The following is a 19,757-nucleotide window of genomic DNA, read 5'->3' as shown; positions in this document are numbered from 1 at the left end:
GCATAAAGGGGCCAGCCTGGGGGCACTGCATAAAGGGGCCAGCCTGGGGGCACTGCATAAAGGAGCCAGCCTGGGGGCACTGCATAAGGGACACTTTAAACCTGGGGGCACTGCATAAGGGCCAGCCTGGGGGCACTATTTAAGCCTGGGGGCACTACATAAGGGACCACTCTGCGGCACTACATAGGGGTACTACTTCAGCCAGGGGGCACTGCATAAGGTCAAAGCTAAACTACAGGGAGGAATGCATAAATGGGGAAAATTACAGGGGGCACTGCATAAAGGGGAAAATTACAGGGGGCACTGCATAAAGGGGAAAATTACAGGGGGCACTGCATAATGGGCACTTTTGACTGAGAGCCAGTGGGGGAGCAGCCTGAGACCTGTCGGGCTGGATTGGTAAGGGAGATACCCTTTTCCCGGCGCGCGCATAATTGCGAAGGCCCCCACCCGGCTACTTTTGGATGCCACCCGGCTGGGGAGAACACTGAACAGTCACAGGCCCGGGTCTGCCACTTCTAACTCAGATTATTCTTTACAGTGGGACTACAGATGCCATTGGGGCCCTTAATGTCAGGGCATGCTGGCACTTGTGGTTCCACAAGAGCCTGCATGCCATTGCCGGGGAAAGCTTGCCGGGACATGTGATCCCACTGTAATGAACAATATAACAATCTAAGGGCCTGATTCCCAGATTTATGCGATGCTGATATTTACGCAGATCAAGTGATTGTTTGCCATTGCGCATGTGTGTAAGCCGCAGTGCGCACGTGCAGCGATTGTAATGCAATAATGCTCGCACAGGGGATTCACTTGCAAAGTGAGTGATGGGTAGTAAGCGTTTGGGGGAGGTAATGGGGGGGTGGCTAGACAAATGCGGACATGACAGGATCATTTAAGCTCCGTTTCATGTATATATTAGCCATTGAGATTTCCTTCGCAGCATTCTCAGTGATGTTACTGGCTCCTAGTGACTGGATAGGCTGCATTCTCAGTGATGTCACTGGCTCCTAGTGATTGGATAGGCTGCATTCTCAGTGATGTCACTGGGTCCTAGTGAATGGATAGGCTGCATTCTCAGTGATGTCACTGGCTCCTAGTGATTGGATAGGCTGCATTCTCAGTGATGTCACTGGCTCCTAGTGAATGGATAGGCTGCATTCTCAGTGGTATCACTGGGTCCTAGTGACTGGATAGGCTGCATTCTCAGTGATGTCACTGGTTCCTAGTGAATGGATAAGCTGCATCCTCAGTGATGTCACTGGCTCCTAGTGAGTGGATAAGTTGCATTCTCAGTGATGTCACTGGCTCCTAGTGAATGGATAAGCTGCATTCTCAGTGATGTCACTGGCTCCTAGTGACTGGATAGGCTGCATTCTCAGAGATGTCACTCGTTCCTAGTGAATGGATAGGCTGCATTCTCAGAGATGTCACTCGTTCCTAGTGAATGGATAGGCTGCATTCTCAGTGATTTCACTGGCTCCTAGTGAATGGATAGGCTGCATTCTCAGTGATGTCACTGGGTCCTAGTGACTGGATAGGCTGCATTCTCAGTGATGTCACTGGGTCCTAGTGACTGGATAGGCTGCATTCTCAGTGATGTCACTCGTTCCTAGTGAATGGATAAGCTGCATTCTCAGTGATGTCACTGGCTCCTAGTGAATGGATAGGCTGCATTCTCAGTGATGTCACTGGTTCCTAGTGAATGGATAGGCTGCATTCTCAGTGATGTCACTGGCTCCTAGTGAATGGATAGGCTGCATTCTCAGTGATGTCACTGGTTCCTAGTGACTGGATAGACTGCATTCTCAGTGATATCACTGGCTTCTAGTGAATGGATAGGCTGCATTCTCAGTGATGTCACTGGCTCCTAGTGACTGGATAGGCTGCATTCTCAGTGATGTCACTGGCTCCTAGTGACTGGATAGGCTGCATTCTCAGTGATGTTACTGATTCCCAGTGAGTGGATGGCAGCATTCTCAGTACCTCATTATCTCTCCCCCCAGGGGCCCTCTCAGTATCTCTCTCCCCCCAGGGGCCCTCTCAGTATCTCTTTCCCTGTGCCCTCTCAATATCGCTCTCCCCAAGTGCCCTCTCATTATCTCTTTCCCCCCAATGCCCTCTCATTATCTCTCCCCCCCAGGGGCCTTCTCAGTATCTCTCTCCCCCCTATGCCCTCTCATTATCTCTCTCCCCAGGGGCCCTCTCAGTATCTCTCTCCCCCCTATGCCCTCTCATTATCTCTCCCCCCCAGGGTCCCTCTCAGTATCTCTCTCCCCCCTATGCCCTCTCAGTATATTTCTCACCCCTGTGCTCTCTCATTATTTCCTCCCCCCCACCCTCTCAGTATCTCTTTCCCTGTGCCCTCTCAGTATTGCTCTCCCTCAGTGCTCCTCAGTATCTCTTCCTCCTGTGCCCTCTCAGTATAGCTCTCCCCCCATGCCCTCTCATTATATCTTTCAACCCTTTGTCCTCTCAGTATCTCACTCCTCTCTGTGCCCTCTCAGAGTATCTCTATCCGTACTGCCCACTCAGTATCTCTCTCCCCCCAGTGCCCTCTCATTATCTCTTTCCCCCCAGGGGGCCCTCTCAGTATCTCTCTCCCCCCAGTGCCCTCTCATTATCTCTCCCCTCCAGGGGCCCTCTCAATATCTCTCTCCCTCCAGTGCCCTCTCATTATCTCTTTCCCCCAGTGCCCTCTCATTATCTCTCCCCCCAAGGGGCCCTCTCAGTATCTCTCTCCCCCCAGTGCCCTCTCATTATCTCTTACCCCCCAGTGCCCTCTCATTATCTCTCCCCCCCAGGGACCCTCTCAGTATCTCTCTCCCCCCTATGCCCTCTCAGTATATTTCTCACTCCTGTGCTCTCTCATTATTTCCTCCCCCCCCCGCCCTCTCAGTATCTCTTCCCCTGTGCCCTCTCAGTATCGCTCTCCCCAAGTGCCCTCTCAGTATAGCTCTCCCCCAGTGCCCTCTCAATATCACTCTCTTGCCAGTGCCCTCTCATTATCTTTCTACTCCCAGTGCCCTTTCAGTATCTCTCTCCCCCTGGGGCCTCTCAGTATCTCTCTCCCTTATGCTCTCTCAGTATATTTTCTCCCTCCTGTGCCCTCTCAGAGTACCTCTCTTCCTCTGTGTACCCTCTCAGAGTACCTCTCTTCCTCTGTGCACCCTCTCAGAGTACCTCTCTTCCTCTGTGCACCCTCTCACGAGTACCTCTCTTCCTCTGTGCACCCTCTCAGAGTACCTCTTCCTCTGTGCACCCTCTCAGAGTACCTCTCTTCCTCTGTGCACCCTCTCACGAGTACCTCTCTTCCTCTGTGCACCCTCTCACGAGTACTTCTCTTACTCTATGCACCCCCCTCGCAGAGTACCTCTCTTCCTCTGTGCACCCTCGCAGAGTACCTCTCTTCCTCTGTGCACCCTCTCAGAGTACCTCTCTTCCTCTGTGCACCCTCGCAGATTACCTCTCTTCCTCTGGGCACCCTCTCAGAGTACCTCTTCCTCTGTGCACCCTCTCAGAGTACCTCTCTTCCTCTGTGCACCCTCGCAGATTACCTCTCTTCCTCTGGGCACCCTCTCAGAGTACCTCTCTTCCTCTGTGCACCCTCTCACGAGTACCTCTCTTCCTCTGTGCACCCTCTCACGAGTACTTCTCTTACTCTATGCACCCCCCTCTCGGAGTACCTCTCTTCCTCTGTGCACCCTCTCACGAGTACTTCTCTTACTCTATGCACCCCCCTCGCAGAGTACCTCTCTTCCTCTGTGCACCCTCGCAGAGTACCTCTCTTCCTCTGTGCACCCTCTCAGAGTACCTCTCTTCCTCTGTGCACCCTCGCAGAGTACCTCTCTTCCTCTGTGCACCCTCTCAGAGTACCTCTCTTCCTCTGTGCACCCTCTCACGAGTACCTCTCTTCCTCTGTGCACCCTCTCACGAGTACTTCTCTTACTCTATGCACCCCCCTCTCAGAGTACCTCTCTTCCTCTTTGCACCCTCGCAGAGTACCTCTCTTCCTCTGTGCACCCTCGCAGAGTACCTCTCTTCCTCTGTGCACCCTCGCAGAGTACCTCTCTTCCTCTGTGCACCCTCTCAGAGTACCTGTCTCCCTCTGTGCACCTCTCAGAGTACCTCTCTCCCACCTGTGCCCTCTCAGAGTACCTCTCTCCCACCTGTGCACCTCTCAGAGTACCTCTCTTCCTCTGTGCACCCTCTCAGAGTACCTGTCTCCCTCTGTGCACCTCTCAGAGTACTTCTCTCCCACCTGTGCCCTCTCAGAGTACCTGTCTCCCTCTGTGCACCCTCTCAGAGTACCTGTCTCCCTCTGTGCACCTCTCAGAGTACCTCTCTTCCTCTGTGCACCCTCTCAGTACCTCTCTTCCTCTGTGCACCCTCTCAGAGTACCTCTCTTCCTCTGTGCACCCTCTCAGAGTACCTCTCTTCCTCTGTGCACCCTCTCAGAGTACCTCTCTTCCTCTGTGCACCCTCTCAGAGTACCTGTCTCCCTCTGTGCACCCTCTCAGAGTACCTGTCTCCCTCTGTGCACCTCTCAGAGTACCTCTCTTCCTCTGTGCACCCTCTCAGAGTACTTCTCTCCCACCTGTGCCCTCTCAGAGTACCTGTCTCCCTCTGTGCACCTCTCAGAGTACCTCTCTTCCTCTGTGCACCCTCTCAGAGTACTTCTCTCCCACCTGTGCCCTCTCAGAGTACCTGTCTCCCTCTGTGTACCTCTCAGAGTACCTCTCTCCCATCTGTGCCCTCTCAGAGTACCTCTCTTCCTCTGTGCACCCGCTCAGAGAACCTGTCTCCCTCTGTGCACCTCTCAGAGTACCTCTCTTCCTCTGTGCACCCTCTCAGAGTACTTCTCTCCCACCTGTGCCCTCTCAGAGTACCTCTCTCCCACCTGTGCCCTCTCAGAGTACTTCTCTCCCACCTGTGCCCTCTCAGAGTACCTCTCTCCCTATTGTGCCCCCGCTCTATGCCTCTCGGTGTATCTCCATCCCTCCACGTGTCCTTACAGCATTGCAGAATCATCAGGGTTTCTGTTCTATACTCTGCCACCATTCCGATCTCATTCCCTATCACTGCCCTGATTACTGTAACTAACCTAAGGGGCTCCTGGCCACCTGCGTTCCATACCACAGGTAAGTATCACCCCTATCTCAGACCGCATCACGTAACAGGGGCTCAGCAGCAGGCTGTCTGCAATCTCAATGTCCCTCCTCCTCCACACGCTCGCTTCTTCGAGATGCTAGAGCAGATGGTGTTGACATATACACAATCTCACTCACCGCTGCACCAGACGGTATTGTGGGTAAACCCTGGGAAAGGTGCCCTCCTCCCGCGTCTGGCACAAGCAGCGCCCGGACTCCCAGAGAGACGAGCATTTGGCAAAGACATGACTTGGCAGCCAGCAGGAAAGTGTTATCAGCTTCATACCGACTACCCCTTGTTACGGCTTAGACCAACCACAAACAGCCTGCGCCACGGGCAGGAGAAGTCAATCTGCGCCAGCGCCGGAACATTAACGCTTTATGTTTCTTCTCCAGAAACGATTACTTCAGTAGCTAATAAAAAAATAAAAATAAAACTGGAATGAAAATCTAAACCTAAACTATAAGTGGTTTTAGTGTGAGGACATTTAACATGGCGTCCAAGCGTCAATGTGGGAGGGGGGAGTTTGGCACTCTGTAACCAGCCTAGACGAAATCACAGCAGAAATGCTTCCACTCTGCAGCCTTGTCCTCGGTCCTCACTGCTTCCCAAAGCATCACTTCTCTCCCCATCGTAGGTCATAATGGGTCTAATGTCCCCAAAAGACATTTACACAGCCAGAGAGAGAGAGACACATTCTTACCATCACACAGAGAACAGGACAGAGGAACAGAGCGAGACACTGGGGGGGGGGGGGAGTGATGGGCAGCGGGGTGGATGGGTCATTTCTGCGAGCGAGAAACGCCAGAGGCGAGGAGGAGAGCACCAGCAGAAGGAGAGAGGGGCAGGCTGGCAGGAGACAAGGTGTGAAATTGTAAGATTGTTGCACGAGAAACTGACTAATTGTATCAGTGCAGCCATTAACTCGTAGCGAGAGGTGGTCTCCAGTGTCGGAACGTGACAGCTCTATCTGTGTTGTTAGTGGTGCAGAGAAAGCCACCGGGCACTCTGCCAGGGCCCCTCACCTCTCATCCCGGAGACTCAGCTCTGGACCCACATCGGGGCACGGACAAGGAAGACGCAAGATGATCCCGTGTTCAGATCACAAATCCATCCCTCTCTCTCCAGGACAAAGTGCGGAAGCTTAAATTGGATTAATGGCTGAACTGAAAATCAGAAATCAAGACATGCATGACAGGAGATAGAGAATGTAAGAGGGACAAAGAGAGGGACAATAAGATGGAAATGGGGTTAAGAGATCAAGTAAAGAAGAGATGAGAGAACACGAACGAGTGTATGAAGCATCTGTGTCTGTGATGGCGGAGATAGAGCGGAAGATACCAAGGAAGCCGACAGCACCGGATGGTTCACTATCAGCCGATACACTGCGGAGACAACCGATCGATGAATCAGGAATCGATGAGCGTGCTGCGACTCAGTACTAACGAATCAATAGGCTCTGTTCTCATGAACAGTACTTCAGCCATTTTGTGCCTCTGTGATGTCACAGGGCCCTAGTGATCTGATAGGCGACATTGTCAAATAGTGGATAGGCCTACAAAATGGCGGCCCACGCAGTGTAGGAAGCAGGTGCATTTAAATGTGCTAAAAATCTAGGAAGGGAAGGTCAGAGAAAGGGTTAGACAATCGGTGAAATGAAGAATAACGTTTGTTTGGCGAGATTGATGAAGAGCAGACGTCCCCCATTCTCCTCTGTATTCTCCTTCTCGGTTATTTCCCGTATCTGTCCTCCGCCGGCTCCTTACCAAAGACGTGCGGCTTCCAGCGCAAACAATGCAAACAAATACAACAAGTCTGGATTTAAAGAATTAAAATTATAATTATAACAAAGCTACTAACTAGTAATTAGCCGGGCGGGAGGGAAAGGGCCGCATTGTCATTATTAATTAACATGCGCAGAGATTAAACCTGAGAGGGATTTGCTGAACTCGCCGCCTCTGGAGTTTGTGAAGGATTTGTGCTGGAGAGAAGCGTCCTCACAGCTCCGGGGGGGGGGGGGGGGGGGGGGGGAATCACAGCACGAACCCCATTGTGTCTATGGCCAGGGGGATTAAAACGTCCAACCAGACCAAATGTCAGTGACAGCATGTCATAGGGGGCACCTGACATGCCGTGCATTTGGCGCTGGGGACAGACGATACCACCGGCAGTTACCCAATCACAAGCGATTTGGTAATGGTGACGACACATGTAAGAGATGCTGTAACCTGTAGCAACCAACCAGATGTCTGCTCTCACTTTCTATTACCTCTATATCAGGCCAGGAGTATAGAGGTGTTACCGCCGCTTTTCTGCACCGTCCCAGTATGCCGGCTGTTGTAACTGTCCCCAACTGTGTTCAGTAGATGGAAATCCATCATATAATGGGGACAGTACACAACAAGGGCAGGGGAGGGGGGTCCTCCAATCACACAGATAGTACAAGTAACAGCCGATGAGGTCACACAACAAACTCACACAACTACAACACACTGACACACACACAGTGTACACTGACAAATACAACACAGTAACACACTAATCCACATATAGTACATAAAATACATTAACACATACACACAGCGCTTACAGAGTAACATACATACACAGTATAATTTACACACATTGATACGTACAGTACACACACAATGCAAGCACACACAAACACATACAATGCACTAGCACACACAAACACACTAGCACAAACACACATACACACAATGCACTAGGGCAAACACACAATACACTAGCACAAACACACACACAGCGCATACAGAATAACATACATACACAGTATAATGTACACACATTGATATGTACACTACAAACATAATGCACTTGCGCGCACACACACACACACACACACAATCCATTAGCACACACACACACACACACACAATGCCTTAGCGCACACACACACACAATGCACTAGCGCACACACACACACACACAATGCACTAGCACACACACAATGCACTAGCACACACACAATGCACTAGCACGCACACAATGCATTAGCACACACACAATGCGCTAGCACACACACACAATGCACTAGCGCACACACACAATGCACTAGCGCACACACACACACACAATGCACTAGCACACACACAATGCACTAGCACGCACACAATGCATTAGCACACACACAATGCGCTAGCACACACACACAATGCACTAGCGCACACACACAATGCACTAGCGCACACACACACACACAATGCACTAGCACACACACAATGCACTAGCACGCACACAATGCATTAGCACACACACAATGCGCTAGCACACACACACAATGCACTAGCACACACACACACACAATGCACTAGCGCACACACACACAATACACTAGCGCACACACAATGCACTAGCGCACACACACACACACAATGCACTAGCACACACACACAATGCACTAGCACACACACACACAATGCACTAGGACACACACACACAATGCACTAGCACACACACACAATGCACTAGCACACACACACACAATGCACTAGCACACACACACAATGCACTAGCGCACACACAATGCACTAGCACACACACACAATGCACTAGCACACACACACACAATGCACTAGCACACACACACAATGCACTAGCGCACACACAATGCACTAGCACACACACACACAATGCACTAGCACACACACACACAATGCACTAGCACACACACACACACACAATGCACTAGCGCACACACACACACAAAATGCAGTAGCGCACACACACAATGCACTAGCACACACACACACACAATGCACTAGCACACACACAATGCACTAGCACACACACACACACACAATGCAGTAGCGCACACACACACAATGCACTAGCACACACACAATGCACTAGCACACACACACACACACAATGCACTAGCACACACACAATGCACTAGCACACACACACAATGCACTAGCACACACACACACACACAATGCACTAGCACACACACACACAATGCAGTAGCGCACACACACATACTGACCTACCGTCCTAATTTGCAGGGACACACCGCAGGAAGCCTCCCCCTCCCGCAGGGTTCCCCCTGGTATTAATGCATTACTCAGCTAATCTGTGTTACTGCTGTATTTCTAATCTAATTAAATCTGTCATCATAAACTGATTGAGATCAGAAGCCTGTCAGCTAGGAATGGACACTGCAAGTAATGAGGCCAGAAAAGCACATTGTGTGGCACAATGACCCAGGCCTGACTCCCAATAATCCTTTACATTCACACACCAACAAACTAATCCGGCACAGAGATACTGGTTGTACACATACGGCACCCCGCTGATGTCCCTAGTAACCCGACAGTCCTGGCAGCTTCATCGCCTATACCATAGCTACCTAATAACCATACCATGACCCCACACCATCACCTATACCATACCCACCTAATAATAACATATACCATAACTACCTAATAACCATACCATGACCCCACACCATCACCTATACCATACCCACCTAATAATAACCTATACCATAACTACCTAATAACCATACCAAGACCCCACACCATCACCTATACCATACCCACCTAATAATAACCTATACCATAACTACCTAATAACCATACCATGACCCCACACCATCACCTATACCATAACCACCTTATAATAACCTATACCATAACTACCTAATAACCATACCATGACCCCACACCATCACCTATACCATACCCACCTAATAATAACCTATACCATAACTACCTAATAACCATACCAAGACCCCACACCATCACCTATACCATAACCACCTTATAATAACCTATACCATAGCTACCTAATAACCATACCATAACGCCACAACATCACCTATACCATAACCACCTATACAATAACTAACTAATAACCTATACCATAACCCCACACCATCACTCCACACATCCAAATAATAAGCTATACCATAACCCCACACATCACTAGCCAATCACCGATACCATAACCCCACACCATCACTCCACACATCCAAATAATAAGCTATACCATAACCCCACACATCACTAGCCAATCACCGATACCATAACCCCACACCATCACCTATACCATGACCACCTAATAACCTATACAATAACCCCACACCATCACCTACTGTATACCATAACCAGCCTATTACCTATACAATAACCCTACAATCTCCTATACCATAACCCTCCACCAACTATTCAATAAGACCACAAACTATGGTGCCTGAGGTAATACTATGTGCATGAGGTAACACTATGTGCCTGAGGTAACACTATGTGCCTGAGGTAACACGATGTGCCTGAGGTAACACTATCTGCATGAGGTAACACTATGTGCCTGAGGTAACACTATGTGCCTGAGGTAATACTATGTGCATGAGGTAACACTATGTGCCTGAGGTAACACTATGTGCCTGAGGTAACACGATGTGCCTGAGGTAACACAATGTGCCTGAGGTAACACTATCTGCATGAGGTAACACTATGTGCCTGAGGTAACACTATGTGCCTGAGGTAATACTATGTGCCTGAGGTAACACTATGTGCCTGAGGTAACACCATGTGCATGAGGTAACACTATGTGCATGAGGTAATACAATGTGCATGAGGTAATACAATGTGCATGAGGTAACACTATGTGCATGAGGTAATACAATGTGCATGAGGTAACACTATGTGCCTGAGGTAACACTATGTGCCTGAGGTAACACTATGTGCCTTAGGTAATACTATGTGCCTGAGGTAACACTATGTGCCTGAGGTAATACTATGTGCATGAGATAACACTATGTGCCTGAGGTAACACTATGTGCCTCAGGTAACACTATGTGCCTGATGTAATACTATGTGCCTGAGGTAATACTATGTGCCTGAGGTAACACTATGTGCCTGAGGTAACACTATGTGCCTGAGGTAATACTATGTGCCTAAGGTAACACTATGTGCCTGAGGTAACACTATGTGCCTGAGGTAACACTATGTGCCTGAGGTAACACTATGTGCCTAAGGTAACGCTATGTGCCTGAGGTAAGACTATGTGCCTGAGGTAACACTATGTGCCTGAATTAACACTATGTGCCTGAGGTAACGCTATGTGCCTGAGGTAAGACTATGTGCCTGAGGTAACACTATGTGCCTGAGGTAACACTATGTGCCTGAGGTAATACTATGTGCCTGAGGTAATACTATGTGCATGAGGTAACACTATGTGCATGAGGTAACACTATGTGCCTGAGGTAACACTATGTGCCTGAGGTAACACTATGTGCCTGAGGTAATACTATGTGCATGAGGCAATACTATGTGCATGAGGTAACACTATGTGCCTGAGGTAACACTATGTGCCTGAGGTAACACTATGTGCCTGAGGTAATACTATGTGCCTGAGGTAACACTATGTGCCTGAGGCAATACTATGTGCCTGAGGTAACATTATGTGCATGAGGTGATACTATGTGCCTGAGGTAACACTATGTGCCTAAGGTAACACTATGTGCCTAAGGTAATACTATGTGCATGAGGCAATACTATGTGCATGAGGTAACACTATGTGCCTGAGGTAACACTATGTGCCTGAGGTAACACTATGTGCCTGAGGTAATACTATGTGCCTGAGGTAACACTATGTGCCTGAGGCAATACTATGTGCCTGAGGTAACATTATGTGCATGAGGTGATACTATGTGCCTGAGGTAACACTATGTGCCTGAGGTAACACTATAGGCCTGATTCAGACCCGCTCGCTAGCAAGTGGCCACTCGTTGCAGACGATGTTCGCTAATGTGCGCATGCGTGTAGTTCGCAGTGTGGTGCGCAGACTAGTACGAGCAATCGGAATGTGCTCGCTCGCACGCCCTGCAAAGACAGCCCAGTGGAATGAGTGACAGGGGAGGCCGTTTGTGGGTGGTAACGGGGCAAGCCAGTAGTAACGAGGGAGTGGAGTTGCGGACGCAGGCGTGCCAGAGTGTTTTCACGCGTTTCTGGGGTGTGCATAATTAACAGGCAGCGTCATAGCACACGTCACCTGGTTGAATAATGCACTGAAGTGATCGCAGTGCTTGCGGTAGGGTACAGTCAAACGCAAGCGCTGCGGTGAGATGTGATGGAACCCGATGTACCGATGGTTGTATATACTTCCTGGAGATGACGTACGCTAGTGGGCGGCTAAAGGCAGGCTGGTGGGTGTCTGTAAACAAAGTGATCACTCGCCAAGACATAGTGGGCGTGCTTATGCCTTGCCGTGCGAGCGGCTCCCTTGATGTCACTTAGCTGAATTTCCATACGCTGGGAGCGAGCGGCCGCATCTAGCGAGCGGGTCTGAATCAGACCCTATGTGTCTGAGGTAACACTATGTGCCTGAGGTAACACTATGTGCCTGAGGTAACACTATGTGCCTGAGGTAACACTATGTGCATGAGGCAATACTATGTGCATGAGGTAACACTATGTGCCTGAGGTAACGCTATGTGCATGAGGTAACACTATGTGCCTGAGGTAACACTATGTGCCTGAGGTAACACTATGTGCATGAGGTAACACTATGTGCCTGAGGTAACACTATGTGCATGAGGTAACACTATGTGCCTGAGGTAACACTATGTGCATGAGGTAACACTATGTGCCTGAGGTAACGCTATGTGCATGAGGTAACACTATGTGCCTGAGGTAACACTATGTGCATGGGGTAACACTATGTGCCTGAGGTAACACTATGTGCATGGGGTAACACTATGTGCCTGAGGTAATACTATGTGCCTGAGGTAACACTATGTGCCTGAGGTAACACTATGTGTCTGAGGTAATACTATGTGTCTGATGTAACACTATGTGCCTGAGGTAACACTATGTGCCTGAGGTAACACTATGTGCCTGAGGTAACACTATGTGCCTGAGGTAACACTATGTGCATGAGGTAACACTATGTGCCTGAGGTAACACTATGTGCCTGAGGTAACACTATGTGCATGGGGTAACAATGTGTGCCTGAGGTAACGCTATGTGCATGAGGTAACACTATGTGCATGGGGTAACAATGTGTGCCTGAGGTAACGCTATGTGCATGAGGTAACACTATGTGCCTGAGGTAACGCTATGTGCCTGAGGTAACACTATGTGTTAATATACGTTAAAAATGATGACAGGATATTTGTTACAATGATGTTATCACTTCAAATGGCTCAGTTGTGGGGAAGCCGCCATTGTTGTAGATGGGGTGAGTGATTAATTCTGTTTTATATGGTTCTAGGATAAACAAACAATGTTATTATATTTCAATAGACTTTTATTCCCATTGCAAAGATATAGATAGTAACTAGAGATAGTTCCCTCTCCAAGGCTACATGTTGCCCAGCTTATCACTGCTCATTACCTCGCTCTCCCAAGTTTTATAATTGAATAGTTCTTAATGTCCCCAATCAACAAATAAATGATTCAAAGAATGACGAACAAAATTCAAAGAACTCATCACTAGGGACCAAGACTTTACCTGGCCAAGTGATCAAATCTCTTCCTGGCTCAATAATCAGATATCTAACTGGCTCAGTAATCAGAACTGTCCCTGACACAATTATCAGAACTGTACCTGATGCATTGATCAGAACTGTATCTGGCTCAGTGATCAGAACTCTCCCTGGCTCAGTGATCAGGACTTACTCTCCCTGCTAAGTGATCAGGTCTACATGGCTAAGTGATCAAATCCCTTTCTGGCTCAGTAATCAGATCTCTAACTGGCTCAGAAATCTGATCTCTAACTGGCTCAGTGAGCTTAACTTTCCCTGGCTCATTAATCACGTCTCTCCCTGGCTCAGTGATCACATCTCTCCCTGGCTCAGTGATCATGTCTCTCCCTGGCTCAGTGATCATGTCTCTCCCTGGCTCAGTGATCATGTCTCTCCTTGGTTCAGTGATCACCTATCTCCCACAGTGATCACCTCTCTCCCTGGCTCAGTGATCACATCTCGCCCTGGTTCAGTGATCACATCTCACAATGGATCCAATGTAACCTGCCATTAAAAGAATGCTATACTGATAACAAATATATTTTTTTTAAATACGGTTAATGTTTGAGTAACACACAGAGATCATTTATAAAAAGTAAAAAGTCTGTTGCGTAATACAAAACAGCTGTGTTATATACAGCTTGTCTAGTGTCAGTGTGCCTGGATTTCTGCCAGAGCGGATATGTTTGCAGAGCATGATGGAGGTATTTGCAGAGCATAATGGAGGTATTTGCAGAGCATGATGGGGGTGTTTGCAGAGCATGATGGAGGTGTTTGCAGAGCATGATGGGGGTGTGCATGATGGAGGTGTTTGCATGATGGGGGTGTTTGCATGATGGGGGTGTTTGCAGAGCACAATGGAGGTGTTTGCATGATGGAGGTGTTTGCAGGGCATGATGGAGGTGTTTTCAGAGCATGATGAAGATGTTTGCAGAGCATGATGGAGGTGTTTGCAGAGGATGATGGAGGTGTTTGCAGGGCATGATGGAGGTGTTTGCATGATGGAGGTGTTTGCAGAGCATGATGGGGGTGTTTGCAGAGCATGATGGGGGTGTTTGCAGAGCATGATGGGGGTGTTTGCATGATGGAGGTGTTTGCAGAGCATGATGGAGGTGTTTGCATGATGGAGGTGTTTGCAGAGCATGATGGAGGTGTTTGCATGATGGAGGTGTTTGCAGAGCATGATGGAGGTGTTTGCAGAGCATGATGGGGGTGTTTGCAGAGCATGATGGAGGTATTTGCAGAGCATGATGGAGGTGTTTGCAGAGCATGATGGAGGTGTTTGCAAAGCATGATGGGGGTGTTTGCAGAGCATGATTGGGGTGTTTGCAGAGCATGATGGGGGTGTTTGCACAGCAATGCATAGTTCTACAGAGCAGTGAAAAAGCAGGAGCGAGATTACTGGAATCAGATACAGGAATATAGAATTAAAGGTCTCCTTGCAAGGAGGGTCGTCCAGCATTTCCATTGCCCAAAAGGACTCATAGGGGAAAATTTACGAAAGTGAGAGTATTTAAAAGTGGAGATGTTGCCCATAGCAACCAATCAGATTCTAGCTATTATCTTCTAGAAGGTGTAAAGAGACCAACTTAGTGCAGTCAGAAGCGCAGGTCTCGTGCACAATGACCAATTTATAAAAACACATAGAAAAGTGACAGAATAAAAATATTCCTGATGGACCCTCACTCTCATTGATTTATATAAGACACAGATGCACTAACTGTGACCCACAGGCCCTTTTCTGTGACCACCAGGAAGAGGGACATATATGAGGAGACAGTAACGCTATAGTGGTATCCTGGGTCCCCTTGTATCCGGTCAGCATTGCATAGGGTCTCACTGTGGTGGTGGTGGTGGGGGGCTTACACATTTGCACCGATTCACTGCCAGACCATCACTGCACTGCAAATCTGCCTCAGGGCAACCTTGTTCTCAAAGCTGGGCATGTAAGTAATGTGCAGAGTATGGGGGTAAGAGCTACAGGTGTGCACAGGGGTAAGGAATTGTCTACAGAGGTGGGAGTACAAGTGTGTTACAGGGGAGGTGTGACAGTAAGAAATGTGTTACAGAGGTGGGGGATACAAGTGTGTTACAGGGGAGGTGTGACAGTAAGAAATGTGTTACAGAGGTGGTGGTACAAGTGTGTTACAGGGGAGGTGTGAGAGTAAGAAATGCGTTACAGAGGTGGGGGCACAAGTGTGTTACAGGGGAGGTGTGACAGTAAGAAATGCGTTACAGAGGTGGGGGTACAAGTGTGTTACAGTGGAGGTGTGACAGTAAGAAATGCATTACACAGGTGCGGGGACAAGTGTGTTACAGGGGAGGTGTGAGAGTAAGAAATGCGTTACAGAGGTGGGGGATACAAGTGTGTTACAGGGGAGGTGTGACAGTAAGAAATGTGTTACAGAGGTGCGGGGATACAAGTGTGTTACAGGGGAGGAGTGACAGTAAGAAATGTGTTACAGAGGTGGTGGTACAAGTGTGTTACAGGGGAGGTGTGAAAGTAAGAAATGCGTTACAGAGGTGGGGGATACAAGTGTGTTACAGGGGAGGTGTGACAGTAAGAAATGTGTTACAGAGGTGGTGGTACAAGTGTGTTACAGGGGAGGTGTGACAGTAAGGAATGCGTTACAGAGGTGCGGGTACAAGTGTGTTACAGGGGAGGTGTGACATTAAGAAATGCGTTACAGAGGTGCGGGTACAAGTGTGTTACAGGGGAGGTGTGACAGTAAGGAATGCGTTACAGAGGTGCGGGTACAAGTGTGTTACAGGGGAGGTGTAACAGTAAGAAATACGTACAGAGGTGCGGGTACAAATGTGTTACAGAGGAGGTGTGACAGTAAGAAATGCGTTACAGAGGTGGTGGCACAAGTGTGTTACAGGGGAGGTGTGACAGTAAGAAATGCGTTACAGAGGTGGGGGCACAAGTGTGTTACAGGGGAGGTGTGACAGTAAGAAATCCGTTACAGAGGTGGGGGTACAAATGTGTTACAGGGGAGGTGTGACAGTAAGAAATACGTTACAGAGGTGCGGGTACAAATGTGTTACAGAGGAGGTGTGACAGTAAGAAATGCGTTACAGAGGTGCGGGTACAAGTGTGTTACAGGGGAGGTGTGACAGTAAGAAATGCGTTACAGAGGTAGGGATACAAGTGTGTTACAGAGGAGGTGTGACAGTAAGAAATGCGTTACGGAGGTGGGGGTAAAAGTGTGTTACAGGGGAGGTGTGACAGTAAGAAATGCGTTACAGAGGTGGGGGTACAAGTGTGTTACAGGGGAGGTGTGACAGTAAGAAATGCGTTACAGAGGTGGGGGTACAAGTGTGTTACAGGGGAGGTGTGACTGTAAGAAATGCATTACACAGGTGGGGGCACAAATGTGTTACAGGGGAGGTGTGACAGTAAGAAATGCGCTACAGAGGTAGGGATACAAGTGTGTTACAGAGGAGGTGTGACAGTAAAAAATGCGCTACAGAGGTAGGGATACAAGTGTGTTACAGAGGAGGTGTGACAGTAAGAAATGTGTTACAGAGGTGCGGTTACAAGTGTGTTACAGGGGAGGTGTGACAGTAAGAAATGCATTACAGAGGTGCGGTTACAAGTGTGACAAGTGTGTTACAGGGGAGGTGTGACAGTAAGAAATGTGTTACAGAGGTGCGGGTACAAGTGTGTTACAGGGGAGGTGTGACAGTAAGAAATGCGTTACAGAGGTGGGGGCACAAGTGTGTTACAGGGGAGGTGTGACAGTAAGAAATGCGCTACAGAGGTGGGGGCACAAGTGTGTTACAGGGGAGGTGTGACAGTAAGAAATGCGTTACAGAGGTGCGGGTACAAGTGTGTTACAGGGGAGGTGTGACAGTAAGAAATGTGTTACAGAGGTGGGGGTACAAGTGTGTTACAGGGGAGGTGTGACATTAAGAAATGCGCTACAGAGGTGGGGGCACAAATGTGTTACAGTGGAGGTGTGACAGTAAGAAATGTGTTACAGAGGTGGGGATACAAGTGTGTTACAGGGGAGGTGTGACAGTAAGAAATGCGTTACAGAGGTGCGGGTACAAGTGTGTTACAGTGGAGGTGTGACAGTAAGAAATGCGTTACAGAGGTAGGGGTACAAGTGTGTAACAGAGGAGGTGTGACAGTAAGAAATGCGTTACAGAGGTGCGGGTACAAGTGTGTTACAGGGGAGGTGTGACAGTAAGAAATGCGTTACAGATGTGGGGGTACCAGTGTGTTACAGGGGAGGTGTGACAGTAAGAAATGCATTACAGAGGTGGGGGCACAAGCGTGTTACAGGGGAGGTGTGACAGTAAGAAATGCGTTACAGTGGTGGGGGTACAAGTGTGTTACAGGAGAGGTGTGACAGTAAGAAATGCGTTACAGTGGTGGGGGTACAAGTGTGTTACAGGGGAGGTGTGACAGTAAGAAATGCGTTACAGAGGTGGGGGCACAAGTGTTTTACAGGGGAGGTGTGACAGTAAGAAATGCGCTACAGAGGTGGGGGTACAAGTGTGTTACAGGGGAGGTGTGACAGTAAGAAATGCGTTACAGAGGTGGGAGTACAAGTGTGTTACAGGGGAGGTGTGACAGTAAGAAATGCGTTACAGAGGTGGGGGTACAAGTGTGTTACAGGGGCGGTGTGGCAGTAAGAAATGTGTTACAGAGGTGGGGGCACAAGTGTGTTACAGGGGAGGTGTGAAAGTAAGAAATGCGTTACAGAGGTGGGGGTACAAGTGTGTTACAGGGGAGGTATGACAGTAAGAAATGCGTTACAGAGGTGGGGGCAAAAGTGTGTTACAGAGGAGGTGTGACAGTAAGAAATGCGTTACAGTGGTGGGGGTACAAGTGTGTTACAGGGGAGGTAAGCCAGCAATACCGTGCCCCACTGTTATCATTAGGAGAGCGGTAGTAATTATTAGCAATCACTAATCACATTACCCAGCGATTGTAGTAGCTGGAACTCATTCAATCATCTCACAATAATGATGTACGACATACTGTAGCTGGGTGGTATGAGAGTAGCTAAGCTGCTCAGGTTCCCCCCAAGTGCACAGTAGGTACTAAGCAGCCACCAGCAGGAATGCTCTCCCAGACACTTACCTTCAGGGCTCGCACTTTTTTGGCAAGGAGCGTTTCAACGTCGGCAGCCACCTTCTCCACTAGTTTCCGAGGAACATTCTCCTTCACCTCAAACAGGTTCCGCTTGTCTCTGTAGAGCTGCAGGAAAAATCAGAGAGAGGAAATGATGTTGTATAATAACACCCTGTACGTGTGGCCGATGGGAGAGTCCTGCCCCAGTGCCCAGTCTGGTATGGGGGAACATGACATATAAAAGGTTTATCCAACAATTATATCCAGGTCACAATTATACAAATTGTACTTTCATCAGGGATAAATAACTGATCTCTGATGAAAGCATAACATATTATAATAGAATATACACAAGAATCTACGGGAGTGAGCTGTTCAATCAGCACTTTTTTTATATCTTTTTTATTTTTTTAATTTTATGACCAAATCTTACTCGTCCCACCCATCACAACGGTTATACGTTATCACTGCCACCCCTATACAGCGACCATAAGTGTCTCAGGCTGTCACTAACAATGTATTACTCTAAGGGGTACATTTATCAATATTCGTGTTGGTTCCGATTTGCATTTTCGGGTGATAATATCACTTTTTTGCAAATCGGGAATTTAAAGTCGGGTGATTTATTCATTTTCTCAGGTTGAAATCGGATGGTTTAATGCCGGACCCCTTTATTGACTGAGGCTGCGGCTGGGGGGCCCAGTGAAAGGGCTCCCCTGGCTGTGGCATCAGTAGCCCGCTAGAAAGGGTCCGGTGCTGGTTTTAATTATAGGGGGACCCCTACGCAATTTTTTCTCCCCCTATAATTATAACTAGGACTGGCACCTAATTTACGGGGGAACCCTACACGTTTTGTTCCCCGTAATTTTAGGTGCCAGGCTGGCAAGTCCGGGGCTGGTTATGCCTTTTGGGGGGGGGGGGGGGGACCCTCATGTCATTTTTTTTTTTAAATGTAACCCTAAAAATAAAAAAAAAATGAACAAACAGTCTGCACATATTTCACTGATACTGATATGTGCAGCCTGCTAA

The 19,757-nt window shown here is 48.5% G+C and overlaps 1 protein-coding gene across 1 annotated transcript in view; it reads right to left on the bottom strand.

Annotated features, from left to right (window-relative positions):
* CACNA2D2 (calcium voltage-gated channel auxiliary subunit alpha2delta 2) overlaps positions 1 to 18,854 on the bottom strand; it is a gene marked incomplete at its 5' end in the record, with an annotated part of 228,365 nt that extends 209,511 nt beyond the window's left edge. Inside the window, one exon of the mRNA XM_088482022.1 lies at positions 18,738 to 18,854. Within this exon, the coding sequence (XP_088338148.1) occupies positions 18,738 to 18,854 (117 nt within the window). The remainder of the gene's footprint in view (positions 1 to 18,737) is intronic.
* Between the last annotated feature and the right edge of the window lie 903 nt (positions 18,855 to 19,757).

Source organism: Taudactylus pleione, unplaced genomic scaffold (assembly GCF_031769625.1).
Source record: "Taudactylus pleione unplaced genomic scaffold, aTauple2 ptg000281l, whole genome shotgun sequence".
Lineage (NCBI taxonomy): Eukaryota > Metazoa > Chordata > Amphibia > Anura > Myobatrachidae > Taudactylus > Taudactylus pleione.
This window is presented reverse-complemented; position numbering and strand designations above follow the sequence as displayed.